The following is a 22,087-nucleotide window of genomic DNA, read 5'->3' on the forward strand; positions in this document are numbered from 1 at the left end:
TCCCAGGGACCCCAAGAAACCCTCAACAGAGAACATTACATTTTAAAGAGAATATTACAAATAATATTAAACTTTATATTTCTATATGCAAAATAATATTTGTAACTCTTAAGAAGTCTATTACTACAAAAGCAATTACAAGGAATATGTGTAGACTGAAGATATGAATATAAAGTGACTTAGATGAGATGATACCCCCAAAAACAAAATAAAAGGGACAAGAGAAAAATTGCACTGGAATAAGTAAGGGGGAAGATTGAATGGGATAAATTATCCCACACCAAAAAAGCATGAAAGATCTATTATAATGGAGGCAGAGATAAGTAAGTGCAGCGTCCTTCTGGAGGTCTCTGTTTGGGGTGCCAAAATGTAGTGTCCGGGACTAGCTCTCTGGAGGGTCTCAGGACCAGTCTTGATCTTAGTGGAGGAGTGAAGGAGGCAGGAGAGCCACCACTATGCATGGTCTAAGATGGAATCTCTCATTTACAGTCATATCAGGCCTTAAATACCTCAATATGATTACATCATTATAACACACTAAGTATGTGTGAACTAGAGAACTATTATCTCATCAATCACATTGAGCAGGTGCTAACTATAAGCACCCTGTAAGTAACCTTGCTTCAAGTAGAATACAAGTGGTCACACCCTCCCTGACTTCTCAAGGAAGGAAGGTGGGGAACAAAGAGAAATGAAGAGCCAAACCAGATATTGTTAGCAGGTTTCCTCTGGGCTAAAGGGTCTTATACCTTACCCAAAGTCCCCTTTCCTGCCTCTCCCTCCATCTGCAGCCCTCTACAGGTAGGTGGTAACAAAGCTTGTACTTTCATCAAAACTGGTTTAGAGTAGGAATGACATATACACTCAATTAGCTACAGAATTCTATCTTACCCTATAAGGAAGAAAAAAGGGACAGGGATAATAGAAGAGGGAAGGAGGACTGATAAAAATTGAGGAAGGTAGTAATCAGAAATAAAACACTTGTGAGGATGGAAAGGATAAGAATAAAGGGAGGGGATAAACAAGGGGAAATGGCATGGAGGGAAATACATGATTGGTTAACAAAACTATAAATGTAAATGAGATGAACTCGCTCATATAATGGAAGCAGAGGGCAGAATGGATTAAAACCTAGAATACTACAATCCTACATGTTTACATGAAACACATTTGAAATAGAAATATACATACCAGGTAAAGGCAAGAGGCTGGAGCAGAATCTATTAAGCTTCTGCTAAAACAAAGAAAACAGTGATAGAAAACATGTTCTTAGATAAAGCAAAAGCAAAATTGACCTAATTAAAAGAATGATGAAGACTATATTTTGTTGAAATGTACCACAGACAATGAAGTCATAGCAATACTAAACATATATGCACCAAGTAATGTGTCTTAAATTTTTGAAAAAGTTGAATGAGTTAAAAAATGAACTAGATAATAAAATTATTTGAGTGGGGGATCTCAACTTTCTTCGGAACTATCTAAATGTAACCACAAAATAAATAAGAAGGTGAATAAAGTTCTGGAAATACAAACTATCATAACTCTCTAGAGAAAACTGAATAGAAAAAGAAAGGAATATACCTTTTTCTCATCAGTAAATGACATTTACACACACACTGACCATCCATTATGAGATAAATACCACCAAATGCATAAAAGCAGAAATAGTAGACACATTCTTTTCATATCATAATGCAGTAAAATTACATTCAGTAATGGAAAGGTTTAAAAATTAATTGGAAATTAAATAATCTTATCCTAAAAAATAAGTGAGTCAAAGAACAAATCATAAAAGCAGTAACTTCATTAAAGAAAATGTCAATAATGCAACAACATACTAAAATTTATGAGATATGGCCAAAGCTATATCTACATATATCTATATATCTACATGGGGAAAAAACATATCTCTAATTGTTTACATCACTAAAATAAAGAAAAAACATATCAAGGTGTTGAGCATCCAACTAAACTGAACTAAACAAAACAAAAACCTAAACAAGTTTTAAAAAACATTTTAAAAATTCCCAAGCAAACAAATTGGAAATCCTGAAAATTAAAAAAGAGATTAGTAAGAAAAACACTTTATGAACAGTAAATCACCACATAAATGTGAATTATTTTTAAAATTATCTTAACTGATTGCTAACCTGTTCCTCAATTCCCCCTTTCCTACTAATAAGGAAAATATATGGTAAATAAAATCCGTAGAATTTTAGAGTATGAAGTAAAATGCATCCTTCCTGCTAGAAGGGAATTTTGTGATAGCAAAATGCACTACCTAGATGAAATTTAGATTAGTATATTTGAATCATAATATATGATTTTTTTCAAATGGCAAAAGCTCTAATTTAATAGCTCATCCAGAAAACATTTCTTATTGCAAATCATTATTGTGGGATTCCCAAATCTAGCTTTTCTTTTCAATTCATTGTTCATCAGCAGTGTCTGTTCCATATGTATGTACTGATGGATCAGCAGCCAACATATCAAGAGTCTAGATAAGGCATGCTTTATTGATTTTTTTTTTCCTATATGGATAGTAAAGCTAGACTCCTAGTGGAGTATTTCAAAAGGACATAGACAAGATCTTATGCTTCAGGATGAAAAAATGTGGATAGATTATGATCTGTACCATCGGTAGGACTTTCCATTTCAGTGAGATCACAGATCTATTCAAGTTTCAAAATAATGTCTTTATCAAAGCATCCTTAAGAGGACTCGATAATATAAATTATAACTTTAGAATTGGAAGAGATCTTAAAGGTCATCTACTCAGACATGTTCTTTAGAGCCATTGATTCTGTTATTATAATCTGTTTCCTTAAACTTTTAGTTAAGTAACTTAGTTTTTCTAAGTTAATGTATTGTGAATTTTAAGTTCAGAGATTCAGAGAAGAAGCTTTTCATTTTAGTAAAAGAGATTCTCTGATTTCATCTTCAGAGAGCATGGGAGAATATGAAACTAAGAACTGTATGAAGAATTTCTAACCCTATAAATAGATTTCTGCTATTTTTCTCATCTCTAGAGAAGTGCCCTAGAGTGATTGTGTGAGATCAAATATTTTTAAATGTTTTAAACTCTATAGCAGCTCTGTAATCATTAGCTTTACATTAAAATGTTTTCCCAGCCCTTTAGCATTTTAAAAACATCAAACATATCAAATATTTTCCTTAAACTAAAGTGACTAAGAAAACATACCTAATTATATATATAATGTATATGTAAAAACATGGATACTTAAAAATAATTGAATTGATTAAAAATGCCCAACATAATAAAATTCATAAATGATTTTGAAATGTTTTAGAGTATGAACATGGAATAACTTCTAAAAGAGATCTAAAATATTTAATATTTTAAAATTTCTATTCATGTAGTATATATTTAGATTTAGGAACCAAATTATTTGAACTACAAGCCAAAGTGATGTTACCACATTTTTCAATAATGAATACAAAAGTGTGATGAGGCAGTAGACTAGGGGGTGGGCATAAAGAAACTTGAATTCTACTTTAGGCTCTGCTCTTAATAATGATGATAATAATGGTATCTAGCATTTACAGAGCACTTAATATATTAGGCACTGTGCTGAGCACTTTACATTTATTGTCTCATTTGTTCCTTACAATAACCCTAAGAAGTAAGAGCTATTATTATCCCTATTTTACAGATGAAGAAACTAAGGCAAAAGAGGTTAAGTGACTTGCCAGGATCACACAGTTAATAAGTGTTGGAAGCCCAATTTTAACTCATTTCTTCCTAATTTCAGGCCTTATACTTTATCCATTGAGCCATCAAGTAGCTATGAAAATTTTGAAAGTCATTTAATCCTTTTTGGGTCTTTGTTAGGTAACTTATATAAACCACTTTACAAGTCTTAGAGCACTATATAAATATTAGTGGTTATTGCTACTACTATTATTACATTTATTCCTTCTACATCATGGGAGGTAGGGGCAAGTCCAGGGGTGAGAAAGTTATGCTGCCACACCCCCATCATCTAGAAAATTACCATAAATTTTTTTTGGTCACCCCTTCATAATAGTCAAGAAGTTTGAATTTTGTCTTTTTCCTTTATAGGGATGTTTACAGAACCTAATTGTAAAATTTGGGTTAAGTATTTAGACACAGGCTTTATCTTGTCTTTTGGGCTTTGCATATCATCTACAGCTTCTGCACAACTCCCCCCAAATTCCCATTTTTTTTCCTTATGCTGACCCACAAAATATCAAAACCATGATGGGGCAAGTTGTAATGTAGAAGGGATAGCTGTATTATTATTATTAGCACAAAAACCAAGGTGGCTTCCCAGGGTCATTGAAGGGGAATAGCCAATCTCTTCCTGCTCTCCCAGTTCCAGCATCCCAGTATTTGGTTCTATGAATTAAGAAAGATGGAATAGTATTTCAGTAGATGATTCAGAGCAAAGTAGGTCTGCATGCAGACTTTTACCAGGGGAGATCACAAGCCTGCTAATCCAGTTACTGGTGGACTAAAATTAAAACCTAGCAAGTTTGGAATTTTGAGAGAAAACAATTATAATATTGTTTAGCACTTTAAAGAATCTTCTGTTACTAAGAGAAACAGCTTGGTATAGTGATTCCAGAGCTCTGCTTTAGAGTCAGGAAGAGATGGATTGAAATCCCTCCTCTTAGATAGGTTGGATATGTGATCCTGGGCAAGTCATTTAACTTTTTATTAGAAGTTCCCTGCACTGATCCAGGTCCAGTTTTGTTTTGTTTTGTTTTTAAAAGAAGTTACAATGTGTTTTGTTACATTCTCATTTATTTGTTATAGGGAATCTTTGACATAGAAAATACAATGATCATTATCTCCATTTTACTAAAGAAGAGAACCTCTGGTTAAATGCTGTGCTCAAGATCACACTCCCAATAAATGGTAGAACTGGGTTTCAAAACCAGCTAGCTGTCCAGACCAACGTTTAAATGATTACTATGTGTGGGATATTGTGTTGAATGCCTGAGTAGACACAAAATTTAGAGAAGATATGGATCATGGCCTAGTAGAGATCACACTTTACCAGTCTAGGCCTTCTTCTGTCTTCAGACTCTGAGATGAATGGAGTAATTCATAAATGGTACAGTCCCTAAAACTGTTACTAAATTCTACTAAGGGGGAGGCAGAAGATGGTGAGTTGTCACCCACAGGGTTAATTGGATATAAGATGGTGTCTCAACATTGTTGAGGATCTAAGACCAAGTCACTCCCTCAACTAAGAATCTGTAGGAACTATTTCATCATATTACTAACATGTTATATTGGTGAATTGGGTAAGTTTAGTTGCATAAAGTAGGTTAGACAATTTTTTTCCATCCTATGTCACTAGATAGAATTTATAGGACTGGTAGGTCAGTAGATATAGCCAAAGCTTGTAGGTGCCATATTATTTTATTGTTAAGGAAAACAGAAGTTAAATGACATGTCTGAAGTCACACAGCTAGTAAGTATCTGAAACTGAGATTTGAACTCGATTCTAACTGACTCCAGGACCACTGCTCTCTCCACTTTGCCTTGGAAATCTGGCTATTTCCATCAATATCTCTAGCATTGACACCACACAAGCAGTATCATCAGCCACACACCTGGCTCAGCAAGCTCATGCCTCTGTCAATTATTTACCTGCATCACAGTATAGTGGCAATTTCTCTAGTTGCATTTAATAGTAATGAGTATCCCAGAGGCAGGGTTATGGGCTTATCAACACAACCTGCTTAAAAGAGTGGTATCCACTATTTTTAATTTGACCACACTCTATCTAATTACTAGAGTTTGCTGAGGTAATCTGATGTAGTGTTATTAGGTTGTAACTTAACCTATATTGCCAAATGAATAATAAAAGTTATTAAATTTCCTGTTGAAATCTTTGTAAACTATATGGACTACTCCATGATCTTGATTAGTCTAATCCTCTTTTAAAAACAATTGCATTTATTATGTTTGTAGTAGTAAAGAACTGGAAATAAATTTTGATTGGAAAATGACAAAACACATTATTGTATGAATACAGGAGATTCTGTGCCCTAAGAAATGATGAATATAGAAATAGTCAGAAAACTTTGGGAAGACAGCTAACTGATTCAGACTGAACTAAACAGATCCAGGAAAACAAAAAAACACATCATTACAACAATATAAATGGAAATAATGATTAAACAGAGCTGATTGCTATATAATTATATTGACCTAATCTGGCTCCAGAGAAGAGATGAGAAAATGTGCCTCCCAAAACAAATAAGAAATTAAAGAAGTAAACAGAATATTAGAAAAATTAGATATGATAGATCTTTGGAGAAAACTGAATGGAGGCAGAAAGGAGTATACTTTCTTCTCAGTAGTTCATGGAACCTATACAAAAACTGACCATATATTAGGACATAAAGACCTCAAAATTAAATGGAGGAAGGCAGAAATAGTAAATGCATTCTTTTCAGATCACAATGCAATAAAAGCTACATTCAACAAAAAGCTAGGGGTAAATAGACCAAAAAGTAATTGGAAACTAAATAATCTCATCCTAAAGAATGATTGGGTGAAACAGCAAATCATAGATACAATTAATAATTTCACCCAAGAAAATAACAACAACGAGACATCATACCAAAATTTGTGGGATGCAGCCAAAACAGTAATAAGGGGAAATTTTATATCTTTACAGGCTTAGTTGAATAAAATAGAGAAATAGAAGATCAATGAATTGGGCTTGCAACTTAAAAAGCTAGAAAAAGGCCAAATTAAAAAACCCGAATCAAATGCTAAACTTGAAATTCTAAAATTAAAAGGAGAAATTAATAATATTGAAAGTAAAAAACAACTATTGAATTAATAAATAAAACTAAGAGTTGGTTTTTTGAAAAGAACTAATAAAATAGTTTTAATAATAATAAATTTAATAACAGAAAGAGGAAAATTGTTAGTCTTAAAAATGAAAAGGGAGAACTTTCCACCAATGAAGAGGAAATTAGAACAATAAGGAGTTACTTTGCCCAACTTTATGCCAATAAATTTGATAACCTAAGTGAAATGGATGATTACCTTCAAAAATATAGGATTCCCAGATTAACAGAGGAGAAAGTAAATTACTTAAATAGTCCCATTTCAGAAAAAGAAATAGAACAAGCTATTAATCAACTCCCTAAGAAAAAAATCCCCAAGACCAGATGGATTTACATGCGAATTCTACCAAACATTTAAAGAACAATTAACTCCAATATTATATAAACTCTTTGAAAAAATAGGGAATGAAGGACTCCTACCAAATTCGTTTTATGACACAGACATGGTACTGATACCTAAACCAGGTAGGTTGAAAACAGAGAAAGAAAATTATAGACCAATCTTCTTAATGAATATTGATGCTAAAATCTCAAATAAAATATTAGCAAAAAGACTACAGAAAATCATCCCCAAGATAATATACCATGACCAAGTAGGATTTATACCAGGAATGCAGGGCTTGTTTAATATTAGGAACACTATTAGTATATTGACCATATCAATAACCAAATTAACAAAAACCATATGATCATCTCAATAGATGCAGAAAAAGCATTTGATAAAATCCAACATCCATTCCTATTAAAAACACTTGAGAGTATAGAAATAAATGAACTTTTCCTTAAAATAATCAGTAGCATCTATTTAAAACCATCAGTAAACATCATATGTAATGGGGATAAACTGGAACCATTCCCAATAAGATCAGGAGTGAAATGATTGCCCACTATCACTATTATTATTCAATATTGTATTGGAATTGTTAGCTTCAGCAATGAATTTAAAGGAATTAGAGTAGGTAATGAGGAAACCAAATTATCACTCTTTGCTGATGATATGATGGTATACTTAGAGAACCCCACAGATTCTACTAAAAAGCTATTAGAAATAATCCACACCTTTAGCAAAGGTGCAGGATATAAAATAAACCCACATAAGTCATCAACATTCTTATATATCACTAACAAAATCCAGCAGTTAGAGTCATAAAAAGAAATTCCATTTAAAGTAACTACTGATAGTATAAAATATTTGGGAATGTATCTGTCAATATATCTGTCAAAATCAGGAACTATAAGAGCAAAACTACAAAACACTTTCACACAAAGTCAAATCTAACCAATTGGAAAAATATTAACTTCTCTTGGATAGGGCAAGCAAATATAATAAAGATGACAATACTACCTAAACTAATCTATTTATTTTGCTCTATACCAAACAGACTCCCCCAAAACTATTTTAATGACCTAGGAAAAAATAACAAAGTTCATATGGAAAAACAAAAGGTCAAGAATTTCAAGAGAACTAATGAAAAAAAAATCAAATTTTCTTAGAAAAATATAAGAAAATCAACCCTATCAGACTTAGGAGTCAAGACAATATCAGTTTTCAAATCTAAATTTTATTATAAAGCAGTGGTTACCAAAACCATTTGGGATTGGCTAAGAAATAGACTAGTTGATTAGTGGAATAAGTTAGGTTCAAAGGATAAAATAGTCAATAACTTTAATAATATAGTATTTGACAAACCCAAAGACCCCAGCTTTTGGGATAAGAATTCACTGTTTGACAAAAACTGCTAGGAAAATTAGAAATTAGTTTGGCAGAAACTAGGCATTGACCCCCACTTAACACCGTACACCAAGATAAGGTCAAAATGGGTTCATGATCTAGGCGCAAAGAATGAGATTATAAATAAATTAGAGGAAAATAGGATAGTTTACCTCTCAGACCTGTGGAGGAGGAAGGAATTTATATCCAAAGAAGAATTAGAGATCATTGTTAATCACAAAATAGAAAATTTTGATTATATCAAATTGAAAAGGTTTTGTACAAACAAAACTAATGCAGACAAGATTAGAAGAGAAGCAATAAATTGGGAAAAATTTTTTACATTCAAAGGTTCTGATAAAGGCCTCATCTCCAAAATATATAGAGGATTGACTCTAATTTATAAGAAATCAAGCCATTCTCCAATTGATAAATGGTCAAAGGATATGAACAGACAATTCTCAGATGAAGAAATTGAAACTATTTGTAGCCATATGAAAAGATGTTCCAAGTCATTATTAATCAAAGAAATGCAAATTAAGACAACTCTGAGATACCACTACACACTTGTCAGGTTGGCTAGGATGACAGGAAAAGATAATGAATGGTGAATGTTGGGAGAGGATGTGGGAAAACTGGGACACTAATACATTGTTAGTGGAATTGTGAATACATCCAGCCATTCTGGAGAGTGATTTGGAACTATGCTCAAAAAGTTATCAAACTCTGCATACCCTTTGATCCAGCAGTGTTACTACTGGATCATAGTTACTACTTATCTCCCAAAGAGATCTTACAGAAGGGAAAGGGACCTGTATGTGCAAGAATGTTTGTGGCAGCCCTCTTTGTAGTGGCCAGAAACTGAAAACTGAGTGGATGCTCCTCAATTGGAGAATGGCTGAATAAATTGTGGTATATGAATGTTATGGAATATTATTGTTCTGTAAGAAATGACCAGCAGGATTCAGAAAGGCCTGGAGAGATTTACATGAACTGATACTGAGTGAAATGAGCAGGACCAAGAGATCATTATATACTTCAACAACAATACTATATGACGATCAATTCTGATGGAAGTGGCCCTCTTCAACAATGAGATGAACCAAATCAGTTCCAATAGTGCAGTAATGAAAAGAACCAGCTACACCCAGTGAAAGAACTCTGAGAAATGAGTGTGAACCACTACATATAATTCCCAATCCCTCTATTTTTGTCCACCTGCATTTTTGATTTCCTTCACAGGTTAATTGTACATTATTTCAAAGTCCGATTCTTCTTGTGCAGTAAACAACTGTATGGACATGTATACATATGTTGTATTTAATATATACTTTAACATATTTAACATGTATTGGTCTACCTGCCATCTTGGGGAGGGGGTGGGAGGAAAGAGGGGGAAAATTGGAACAAAACATTTTACAGTTGTCAATCCTGAAAAATTACCCATGCATATATCTTGTAAATAAAAAGCTATAATAAAAAAAAATGTGCCTCCCTCCTTTCAATAAATAGATTAGGAATTATGGATATGGAATATTAAAAGTAATAATAATAATAGCTGGCATTTGTATAACATTTTAAAGTTTAACAAAGCACTTTATCTGTTTTAAGTCATTTGATTCTCACAACTACCCTATGAGATAAGTGTTGTTATTATTATTCCCATTTTACAAATGTAGAAATGAGACACAGATATATTAAGTGATTTGCCCAGTGTCACATAGTAAGAGTCTGAGGTTAGATTTGAAAATTGATATTGTCTTGGCTCCTAAGTCTGATGGGGTTGATTTTCTGATATTTTTCTTTAAAATCTTTGTTACAAGGTAAATCATGTTGGATGGGTGGGGAGAAGAAATGAGTATGATATAAAAACAAAGGAATTTTTAAAAAAAGTAAATTAGATTTTTTGACATGTTCCATGAAGCAATGCTGACTATGTCCAGTAGTTGAGGGTAGTAGCTTTTTGTAAGAATTAGTTCTAGACTAGTTTGGTTCAATTTTTGTCTTACATGTGAGTCTGCCTGGCTGATTCTAATAGTCAGGCAGAGAGATCTGCTGACAAAGAAGCAGTGCCCACATTAGGTTCACAGATTTTTATCTGAAACAGAGTGATCTGATATCTTACCTTGACTCATGAATAGAGAGGAACTGAAGAACCAATCAGTCATGACAACTATTACTTCTTTCTTTGAAAATTCCTGTTATGTATACCATCAGGTATAGTAATAATAATAAGAAAAGAATGGGACCAGTGATCAGGAAGCCAGGGTTCTTAAAGTTGTTAAAGAAATGACCCATTTCCTTCCAGTTATTTGCTATGGACATTGGAATGCATGGACTTTGGGGGATAAAGTATTCTTCATGTTTCTTCACAAAAAATCTTTTAAGAGAATATAATGAAAAAGAGAGATAAAGCATTTATTAAGCACTTATGATATGAAAGTGACACTGTTTTTGCTCTCAAGGAACTCATATTCTATTATGAGGAGAAAAGAAATATAGGACAGTTCAGTTTCATGGAAAATAGAAAGGCCAGAAGGTAGCTAAGTTCTGGTAGAGAAAGTACCAATGAAAATGGCAAGAATTTAGTATTTTGTGGAGCAGTGGCAGAAAAGATGGTCCTTGACTCTTGGGAAGAGGTTAGTGGGTTAAAGTGTCACAATGGTGTTGGGGTCTGCTTTACCTCTTACAAAGGTAGAGGGTGGTGAAGTAGTCAGCATAAAGCTGAGAATGAGGATCCTGAATCTTAAGAATCATGCATAAATCTTCTTTGGCAATAGACAATAGGTCTTGGATTTTGAAACTATTTTAAACAAACTAACTTGAGACTTTTCATGAACATCAAATATATGAATTTAAGGGAGGTAAGTATTTAATTCAGTACAAATATACAAGATTTACAAAACAAAAAACTATATAGTAAAAACACAACCTTTAACAACAGTCCCAGCCAGATAGATACAGAATTATTTCTTAACGAAGATAAGTGGGTTGCCAATACATACCTGTCTGCTTTCAGCAGGACCTCTGATATAATAAGAAAGGAATGAAAAAACCAAGTTAATAATTACCATTTTGACTACCAGAAGATGAGAAAGGAAGTAAGCCATCTGGAGCAAACCTCCTAGAAATTCCTGTGTTTGAGCCCTGCCTAAGCTTTCCTTTTCAGGCGGGTCAAATACTAGAATCCATATCTATTCTAACTTCTTTTCTCTGGGGCTTGAAAGCAGTCTACTAATGCCTGTGCTTCCAAGTTCTACAGGCCTGTATTAATGGGACAAGTCAGTTTTGAATCAAGGGAGACCAGCCCTATCAACAAATAGCCGCCTCCTCAATCCAGTCATCATGACTTGTTGCAGCCCACGATCTTTCTGTCTGGAACTGAGTTATGGCTCTTGTCCCAGATAGCTGGAAGGGAACTGTCACTAGAGAATTATGATATTGCCAAGAATAGCTATGCAGGCAGACTCCTAACAAGATGTCCACCTCCCCACCATTTACCCCCCTCGCCCAACTACCTAGCCATGTGACCACAGGCAATCCCTTCACATCTCTGAGTCTCAGTTCCCTAAGGTACAAAACAAAGATTTGAACTAAATGATCTCCAAGATCCCTTACAGCACTAACAGTTTATGGATTTATGATTCTAAATGTTTAAGAGTTTTCTATAGTAGTTCAAGAAGGAGAATGAATGCAAATTTATAAAGAAATCAGTGCTATTTCTTAAAGAGCCCAGGAACCAGGTGTATTTGCTCTGGAGGTGAAGTGTGCCACATTCAGAAGACATTAGTGCAATAAAGTGCTCAAATATGAAAATAGAGCTTTACTTAATCAATGACTTTATTTTTCAATGTGCATGATGCCTTTCCTTCAAAAGGCTCAAGGCAATACATATAGGACTTGGCAACAAAATATTTCTCAATCATGGCAGCAGTAAAACAGAGGAAGTCATTTATGAGCAAAGAGGAGAGGAGAGACCAGGAGTAGGAGGGGCACAGAGACAAAACCCAAGCGAGTTTGGGGAATGAAGAATAGCTAATTTAAATAATGATCTATCAAAAGTCAGAGCTGCTAGTCCAAATCATTTTACTTTTCAAAATTCTAGTAATCAATGTTCAAAAAAATCAAAACATTTTGGTAAGTTTTAAGGTAACATCGCAAATTTTCAGCTGTCAATTTTTTTTTTTCTCACCAGATGAAACATGAATAGAGGAGACCTACCGTTTATTATAACTCGGAAAACTAATGATATTGGTATGCCATATAGTACAATTTAATGATTCTATGGAATTTTATATAATATTGATAGTATATGAGAATAAAACATTAATAATCAGATATATAATACTTAAAAATCTCATTTGCTGGGAACTTTTCTTGGAGAGCATATGCCATACTCTTTTTAATATTTGTAAAAATGCTCATATTTGTCCTTTAGTCCCTAGGTGATCTTATATTTATGTAATCACTCCTTTTATTCCCCCCTTCATTTATTTAAATAGTACAAAATCAGTCAAATACCAAGCATTTATTAAATGCCTGTTATATCCTAAGCACTATGCTAGCTGTTGAAATCCATATAAAATGAAGGAAAATTTTGAGTACTTATATTATTATTAAGATTATTAAAGCCCTAGAACATTTTTTCTACATTATTTAACTAATTGTGCTTTTTGGCAAGTGTTCTTAATGCCTGAGGTTCCTGACTTTATTGTTTTAGAAAAATATTTGGATAACTATTTCAATATAATTGATTTCTTTTATAGTCCTATGCCTTTTATTTAATGTAATTAAAAACATTAAAAAAATGAAAGGATCTATTTGTTTTGTTAGATGCAAAAAGAGTTAAGAAATTCATTAGTATCTGACTATAGAAGTATCTAGCAGTTATCTTATTTTGCTTTTATTAGCATTATTAACATGTGTGTAATTATTGATCCATGATATTACAAAGTGTTAAAAAAATCACTATGAGATTAATTTTCATATTGGACAATTTATGTTAAGTTCAGTTGAAATAGCTGGGGATTTCTTTTTACAAAGCATTCCTCAGATGACTTATCTCATTCTAAAAGGGGAAAAAAAAAGAGGAAATCTGTCTCTTTTTCTCATACATGAAAAGAGGAGCTATACAGATGTGGAATATTTTAAATGCTATATTTCATTTGTTGTATTTCGCTCTAAATTTTCTTTGTCATGAGAGAGAATTGAATAGGAGTGGAATATATTGAAGAATGATTTTGTTATTAAAAAGACATAAATAACATCAAATTGGGGGAAATATTCTTGTGATTTTGTAAATTAAAGTACTTAGTTATTTACTTTAATCCTTAAATATTATTTATACTTATGTCCTGACAAGCTTCACAACAAAAAAGTATGGATTAAGTGTGACTTTTTATCTTGTGACTATAACTTGTCAACATTCTCTAAAACCTAACTTAAGAGAGAAGGAAGAGATATGGATTTTTACTTTTTTTTTTTTTTTGGAAGAGATATGTTGTTAAATTGGATAATAAAAAAAAAGGATATTAACAAAAATGAATTAAAAACCTGATTCAAATTGAAGGATTCTATAATTGCACTTTTGGTGTTGATTTCATGCAAGAAATGTAATGATAATATTGTATTTCCTCAAATATTAGTTTTAAATATTTAATTAGATTGTTTGTGTAGGGGTATTATGAATTAGTTTCCAGCAAGCATTTCTTTCCAAAAAATATGGCTTGTAGTCAACATATAAGAATAGATTTAAATTATTTTCCAATAATGTAATGTTATTTCTTAACAATTAAAAAATGACTTTTATGTTTTGGGTAAAAAATAGACAGCCTTAAAATTCGCCTGAAAAATGGATTGAGTTGTTCCAAATACAAACCAGTAGACTATCAGCAATTATATGCAATTACTGAAGCAAAAAAGTTAATGTCAGATGCTATACAGTTAAAGGTAAGGCACTTTTTTTTTTCTTGGAACAATTTAATGTAATAATCATAATATTTAAACTTCTCCACATAGAAATATCTATTTTTGTCATAAAAGTCCAAAGACACTGTTTACTATTTTTCAAACTAAAAATAATTGTGACTTTTTTTTTCCTGAACATATACTGAACTTGATTTCAGTTATACAAGGCTGATATTTTAATGACTTTGAAAGTTGAAATCTGAATAAAATTTCAAAGACAAATAAGTTGCTGACCAGCTTGTAGCTATCCACAAATGGACAATAGTTCACATTGTGGATTAGCCTCCTTAAAAAGCATTCCATGATTGTAAACTTCACTTAGAAAAGCTAAGTATGAAATGGATACCTGTACAATTGAATGCAAGATACATTTATTGAGGGCCTTATCCCTACAACAGATGAACAAACGTTTTTTTTTTTTTTTTTTTTTTTTTTTTTTTTTTTTTTTTACAGAATGTGCTATTGAGAATAGTTTATACTACTGCTCTGCTCAGTTCAAATGAGTTTTACACCTATATAAACTTCTGGGACCCCCAAGTAAAACAGGCTAGCCATTCAATCTCACCATTTCAGTAAGCTAGCGAAGCCCTTTTGGTTGATGTGTAGCCAATTAGTTGTATTTGACTCTTGTGACCCAATTCGAGGTTTTATGTATCTTGTTTTTTTCAAAGATACTGTAGTCTTTTTCCTTCTCCAGTTCATTTTACCTAAGAGTAAACTTAAACCAACATATTTAAGTAACTTACTCAGGATCACACAGCTAGTTAGTGACCAAAATGACATCACTATGTGTGAAATTAATAGAGTGAAGACATTCTAATGGGAATATAGCCTTAAACTATACTTTAATTGTGACTTGAGATTTTATAATAACAAATAGAGCTATAGCTAAAAAGTTTCAGGTGTTGTCCCTCCTCTTTCCCACTGTCTTAATTAGCATTTAAGTACTTCTTTTAAAGGTGATACGATGGCTTTGAATTCTCTTAAGAATTTATTACTTGTATTCTTTTATTTCTGGGTTAGATTTCCATGATTATAAGGAAAGCCTAGACTCCCCCAAATAATGGGAGAAAAGACCAGCCTGGGGGTGGGGTGGGGTGGGGTGGGGACTTTGGGGGCTTCTGTGTTCAGAGACCTATTTAATCTTTTTTCCCCATTTTATGTTTTGCTCTTCTTTGCTGGCAAACACTTTGTCAGATGGAAGATGCCCTTTCTAGTGAGATTATAATAAACCCCTTTTTGTTTTTTCTTACTCTGAGAGTTGATCATGTAATGCCAGAGAAACTGAGCCAAGACAAAGATTGGTTTTTAATGTTTTAATATGGAGAGTTTTTTTAGGCTTGTTGACTCAATGGAACTCATGTTCAAAAATCATTCAGCTCTGAGGAACTGAGGCAGGGAATTTTTCTAAGGTTTTAGCTAAACAGGGTTTGCAAACAGAATACATAACCTGACTATACAATCTTATAGGGGAAACAAAGGTAGATAAGGAGGTTAGGGACAAGCCAGATTTCCAGGAAAGAATCATAACTTAATCCTGACAGAATAAAGGTCAAGTGCAGGAGACAGGGAGGCGAGGGCTAATACTCAAAGGAGTGGGAATTATCCTAACAAGGATCGAAATAATACACTTGGATTTTATAACTCAGTGGTATGCCAAGGATTTTCCTGACTCAATTCTCCCAGTTCTAATGGCAAGGAAGGGGGGGTGGCCATAATAATTTTATTCAGAGCATAGCAATTCAGGCATGACAATTCAGGGCATAACAATAAGAGCAATACAAGCTTGGAATGCTCTGCCACAGGTTACACACAAATAGTCCCTATGAACATTTGGGGTAGACTTTCTAACTGATGTGGGAAAGATTCCTTTCTAGATTCCCACCCCCTCTTAGTTAATGTAATTACCCTTTAACTCACAAATCCTGGTCCCTTTGTATTCCAATAGAACATCCGGGCCTGTCCCAGCCCTATCCGGATCTGAGCCAACTTTGGGGCTACACCCAAAAGCCCCTTGAGCTAAATCTCCCATTATAAAAGGGAGCCACTGGGACACCCTCTTTGCAGAGATTCCAAACATGCTAGCCATGTGATGACACTCTGTCCATTGGACCCTCTGTCCTGTGCCCTCCTTATCTCTACCTTCACCTATCTCCTTACTTCCAAACCCAATAATAAACCTCTTTTATCAATCTAGCTCTCGGGCCAATAAATGCCTTTATTGGGGACTCACATAGCCACTAGACCTCATTTACCACCGTATCCTTGCACAGAATCCAGGGGGGTTGCAGGGGAGCTCTATTTGATTCCCTGTACCCCAAACCTGCCACTAGACCTCGACTAAACTCTAATTTCATTTAGGCACCCCAGATCTAGACTTCAACATAACTGCACATCTCTTTGCATTTTTCTTCTGAACTAATTCAATTCTGCTTTGTTCATAGAGTACAGAACCTTTTCTGATGAGGGCATGCCATGCTGGGTGGTCTTGTGCCAGTGTCACCCATGCCATAAATCATTGTAAAGTCCTTAAGAGAGACCTTATTAGTGTCCTTGTATCACTTTTGCTGCCCACCTTGTGAGCTCTTCCTCTGTGTGAGTTCTCCATAAAATAATCTTTTTTGGCAAGCATACATTTGGCAATTGCACAGAAAAACTAGCCCAATAGAGTTGTGCTTTCTGCAGTAGAGTTGGAATGCTTGACTGTTTAGTTCAAGACAGAACATCAGTGTCTGATATCTTATCCTGTCAGGTGATCTTCAGAATTTTCCTAAAACAATTCACATGGAAGTGAATTCAGTTTCCTGGCATAGTGCTAGTTTCTAGCTAGTATCTGAGGCCATATTTGAACTCCAATTCTCCAGACTCCAGACCCAGAACTCTATCCTTTAAGTCACCTATCTGTTCTAATGAAGCTCTTAGGCATGTTTAAGTCTGCCTTTGGAATGTCTTTTCTTTTGTTGCTACTTTAGAGTGCCTGAGTTTAACCCTTTATCTGAGTTATGTTGTAAAATTCTTTTTCATTCATATCATATTACTGAATCATTGACCAAGAATCACTTCAAATTATCTTGTAGACTCCACTTAGTGAAACTTCAAGGTCACTAATGGGAAAGATGGTGAAGGGGTTACATTTAACTTCCTCAAGCTTCTAATTGTCATGCAGATCAACTCAGGAACTAAACTAAAAGGGATCAGGTGGGGGTCATTGATCTTTGTTACACATTCCTGCCTTTGTTAGTATTTCTGCCAGCCACAAATGTTCTGGTTTTCCTACAATTGTATAAATGGCTAACAAATATTTAATTAGGGCCTACCCTCTTGGGCCTTGGCATCTAGCAGCATAATAAAACAGAAACACACAAATATAACAATATCATGTGAGAAACACATTACAGAGATGCAAAACAAATTCCTATGTAGGGTTTGAGGCAGGAAGTTTTTAAGTGGGGAGTACTATGGAACCCATTGTGGATAAAATGGCATCAGAATTGGGTTTTGAAGTATAAGTAGGAAATCAGTGGGTAAAAGGTAGGAGGAAGAGAGTATTCCAGGTTTAGAGAAAAGCATGAGCAAGAACAGAAATGAGAATACTGAAACTGTTTGGGGCTGGAGGATGTGGAAGTATGGCAGGGAGAAAGAAGAGAGTAGTTTATTTTGTTTGGAGTTTAGAGCATTTGTTCAGTCTGGGTATGAATGCTGACCTTTGCTTGAGCCCCATTATTGTCTGAATACTCCTATATTCTTTTTAACCTGCTATTCTAAGGATCTCTACCTTCTGACCTTTGTCTATATATTTACTTCTTTCCTCTGTGTTCTTCCTTCTCAGCTTGTATTTCCAGATGCAGACTCTGCCTTACCTTTTCTGATATTTGTATTTTGCCATTCCCTTATAATTTGTCTTAAAACTTTGGATGTTGATCTTGGATTCACAGTAGATCCCTTCTTTCAATTATGATCACTCAGATTAAGACCTTTTGCCTTTGTATTGTATATGTTTTCATGCAATCCTACTTAAATTGACTTCTAGTTTTAGCACTTTGCCACTAATCCTTTCTTTGTATACCTGGTACTTAGTAGAGTGCCTGATAACATGATAGACACTTAATAAATGCTTGGTGACTAACTGACTAATCTCGTCCCAAGTGCTGACTAACTAGCACTTGCAGATGTTTGGAATAGTTGCTAACAGTATAAGGATGAGAGCCTTATGTTATATAGTTATTTGAAGCCAAAGTCCTGAAAAATCCCATGTGAATATCAATTTAGTTTCTGTAAAATTGGAGAGGGTATTTTGGGCATTCATATTATAAATAAACATTGCTTGAAGAGAAGAGCAATTAGCTTCTTTATGTTCAATGAAGCTCATAGTATTCAATAAATATTTAACAGTTCAAATTTTGATAGTGTCATTTTTTATAAAAGATCTGAGATGAAGTGAGTCCGTTTTTTAGTAACTTATAAATCACTTTGAGAATTTGCTCCATACTTTACCTATAATTGTATGACCATTTAATTTGTAATACTTATTCTTATGACAGGCATCTTCCTAAACCTGATGAAATTATAATGATTCAGGATGAAACTTCTTAGTTAAATTCCTAATTTGGGAAATGGAAAACTGGTTACAATAGGATTTTATGTCCTAGGGTCAAATGAGAGCATCTTTGTAAAGCATTTATAAATTGTAAAGTTCTACATAAATGTCTCTTAGTAGAAGGAAAAAGAGAAAGAGGGAAGATGATAAGAAGAAATACTTTTATAATTAGGTACCTCCCTAAAGAGAGAATAAACCGCTTGAAGTGCAAACAGAAGAGGGAAATAACACTTTTTTTTTTCATTTCATCAATGAATTAACATGGAAAATAGGGGCAAAATTTGAAATTAAAAATTGAAAGTATGTAGAGTAGACATCTATAGACATTGCCTTGGATTTTTTTTAGCTTTGCAATTCTATCTATTTACATTTGTTTTTCATTTGGATTTTTGTCAGTTGTTGTTCAGCCATTTTTCAGTTGTGTCTGACTCTTTGTGAAGAGGTTTTCTTGGCAAAGATACTGGAGTGATTTTCTATTTCCTTCTCTGGCTCATTTAATAGATGATAAAACTGAGGCAAGCAAGATTAAGTCACTTGAAAAGGGCCACACAATTAGTCAGGTTTTATATACATCCATTATTTTTTTTAATGAAGTACTTTTTATTTATTTAAAAATAAATGCAAAATAAGAAAAAAAAAAGACAGAAAAAAAAAATTAAAAAAAAAAAAGACATTGTCATGTATCCAGCAGAACATCAGGGAAGATTCAAAATATGTAACAAATTTCCATTTCAAGAAGGTATATATAATAATAGAAGACATTATATTTGTGAGTGTTCATCTTTTCTCTGCTTCCTTATAGGTCATTCTTTTGTTCTCTGCTGTGTAATTTTTATTTTATTCCTTATTTGCCCTTTTTATTCCCTCCCTCCCCTGCTAACCCCAAGCAGGCTATAGCCTGCTATGTTAAGCACAGCATGTATGTGTGTTAAGCACACATACACATACATATATACATATATATATTCACATCCACACACATATGTATATCTATACATACACATATACACTCACATATATATAATTACATGTATATATAATATGCATTTAACCATATATAAACATGCATATAAGACAATATTTGTATGTCTGACATATAATATATACTTTTCTCTTAATTGAATCTTTATTAAGTTTAACTTTTATCTAAGACAAGTGATTACTAGTTCTACAATTTTTCTAATAAAGTCTATTTCTGATCCTTGTTATTGTGTTTGTGTATAACTCTTATTTTCTGCTAACTCTTCTACTTTAGTTCTACTCCTCAACTTGTCTTGCTATTACTTATTTTCCCCTTCCCCCCATCTTTGGGTCCCTCCCTATGTATCTCATTTCCCTTATTTCCACATACCTTATCCCACTCTCATTAATCCAAACATTCTTCTATAACCCACTTTATCCTATGCTACCTTTTCCCTCCCTCTTTATCCATTTCTCATTAATCTAAACACTTTGTCCCATTGCCATATATTTACATGCCTATATCCCACTTTATCCTATTCCTTCTCTTCTTATTTCTTTATAGATTTTTGAGGGTGATATACCATGATATATTTATGGTATATATATGTATTGTTTCCCCTTTTAACCCATTCCCAATGTGAGAAATTCCAGCCCTCCCCCCCTCCATCTAATGCCTCTGTATCAGTTCTTCCTTTATACCTCATTCATATAGCATAATTAGTATTTTTATCTTTTCCCAGACAATTTTGCTTTTTAGAGTCAGATTATTGTTAGCTCTGCCCTAATCTTTCTTTTGAACTATTCAATTACTAATGTCAATCTTAGACATATGGTTTTTATTTCCATATATAAAACATAAACAGTTTGTCCTTGTTGAGTCACTTAAAATTAGTCTTTAATATTGGTTATTATATGTTAAATTTGGGGGGAACAGATCCAAGATGGCAGAGGGCAGATAGGTCTTTATCTGAGCTCTTCCTGGCATCCCTCAGATCAACACCAGATCAAGCCTCTGAACTGGTTTTGAACAGAACACACAAATATTTGGAGTGTAACAAATTTCCAGCAGAAAATATTTTGGAAGAACTTCAGAAAAGGTCTCTTCCAATTAGGCACAGGGAGATGGTTGAGCACAGGGACAGTGCAGGAACTCAGAACTAGGTGACATCTGCCCATTGGGAAATCTACCTGGAGGCTCTTAGCTCAGAATAGCATTAGGTATTCTGTCCTGATTGGAAGCTAGTGAATCAGCAGATTAGGTGTTAGATATCCAAGCAAATACAAAAAGCAAATAGTGAGCTTCTGATCCCCAAAATAATGGATATCACCTCAACACTAGAAGGACGTCAACAGTACTGGTGCAGGACAGCGTAAAGTCACTGTTGCCTGTAGAGGAAACTTAGGGCAATCTCCTCTTTACCCTAAGAGCAGACCTCAACCTTTAAAAAAATGAGCAAAAAAGCAAAAAGAACCTTGACCATAGAAAGTTTTTATAGAGGCAGAGAACAGACCTCAAATCCTAAGGATATTAAAGGCAAATTTTCTCCAAATGAAGTCCCAAAGGATAATATGATATGAGTTGGTCCCCATCTCGCAAGGTTCTCTTGGAAGAATTCAAAAAGGATATCAAAAGAGAATTAGAAGAAAAATGGGGAAAGGAAATGAGAATTTTCCAAGCAAGTTTGGAAAAAGAAATATAGAAATTATCTGAAGAAAGCTTCTTAAAAATAGATTTAGTGAAATGGAAAAATCACATAACTCATAAAATAGATTTAACAAAAATGGAAAAAGCAAATAACTTGTTACAAAGTAGATTTGATGAAATGGGAAAAAAAAAAAGGACATAACTCCTTACAAAAAATAGATTTGAAAAAGTAACCAATTCATTGAAAAACAGAATTTGTGAAATGAAAAAAAAAATCCAATGAACAAAATACCCCATTTAAAAATTCAATTGGCTAAATGCAAAAAGAGGTAAAAAAGCTAAC

At 33.6% G+C, this 22,087-nt stretch overlaps 1 protein-coding gene across 1 annotated transcript in view; it reads left to right on the forward strand.

The window, feature by feature from the left end:
- CCDC148 (coiled-coil domain containing 148) overlaps nucleotides 1-22,087 on the forward strand; it is a 279,517-nt gene that overhangs the window by 64,813 nt on the left and 192,617 nt on the right. The window contains exons 2-3 of the mRNA XM_031960644.1: nucleotides 12,768-12,826; nucleotides 14,400-14,521. Coding sequence (XP_031816504.1) covers nucleotides 12,775-12,826; nucleotides 14,400-14,521 — 174 coding nt within the window. The 5' untranslated portion in view covers nucleotides 12,768-12,774. The remainder of the gene's footprint in view (nucleotides 1-12,767; nucleotides 12,827-14,399; nucleotides 14,522-22,087) is intronic.

The sequence above is a fragment of the Sarcophilus harrisii genome, chromosome 3 (genome assembly GCF_902635505.1).
Source record: "Sarcophilus harrisii chromosome 3, mSarHar1.11, whole genome shotgun sequence".
NCBI lineage: Eukaryota > Metazoa > Chordata > Mammalia > Dasyuromorphia > Dasyuridae > Sarcophilus > Sarcophilus harrisii.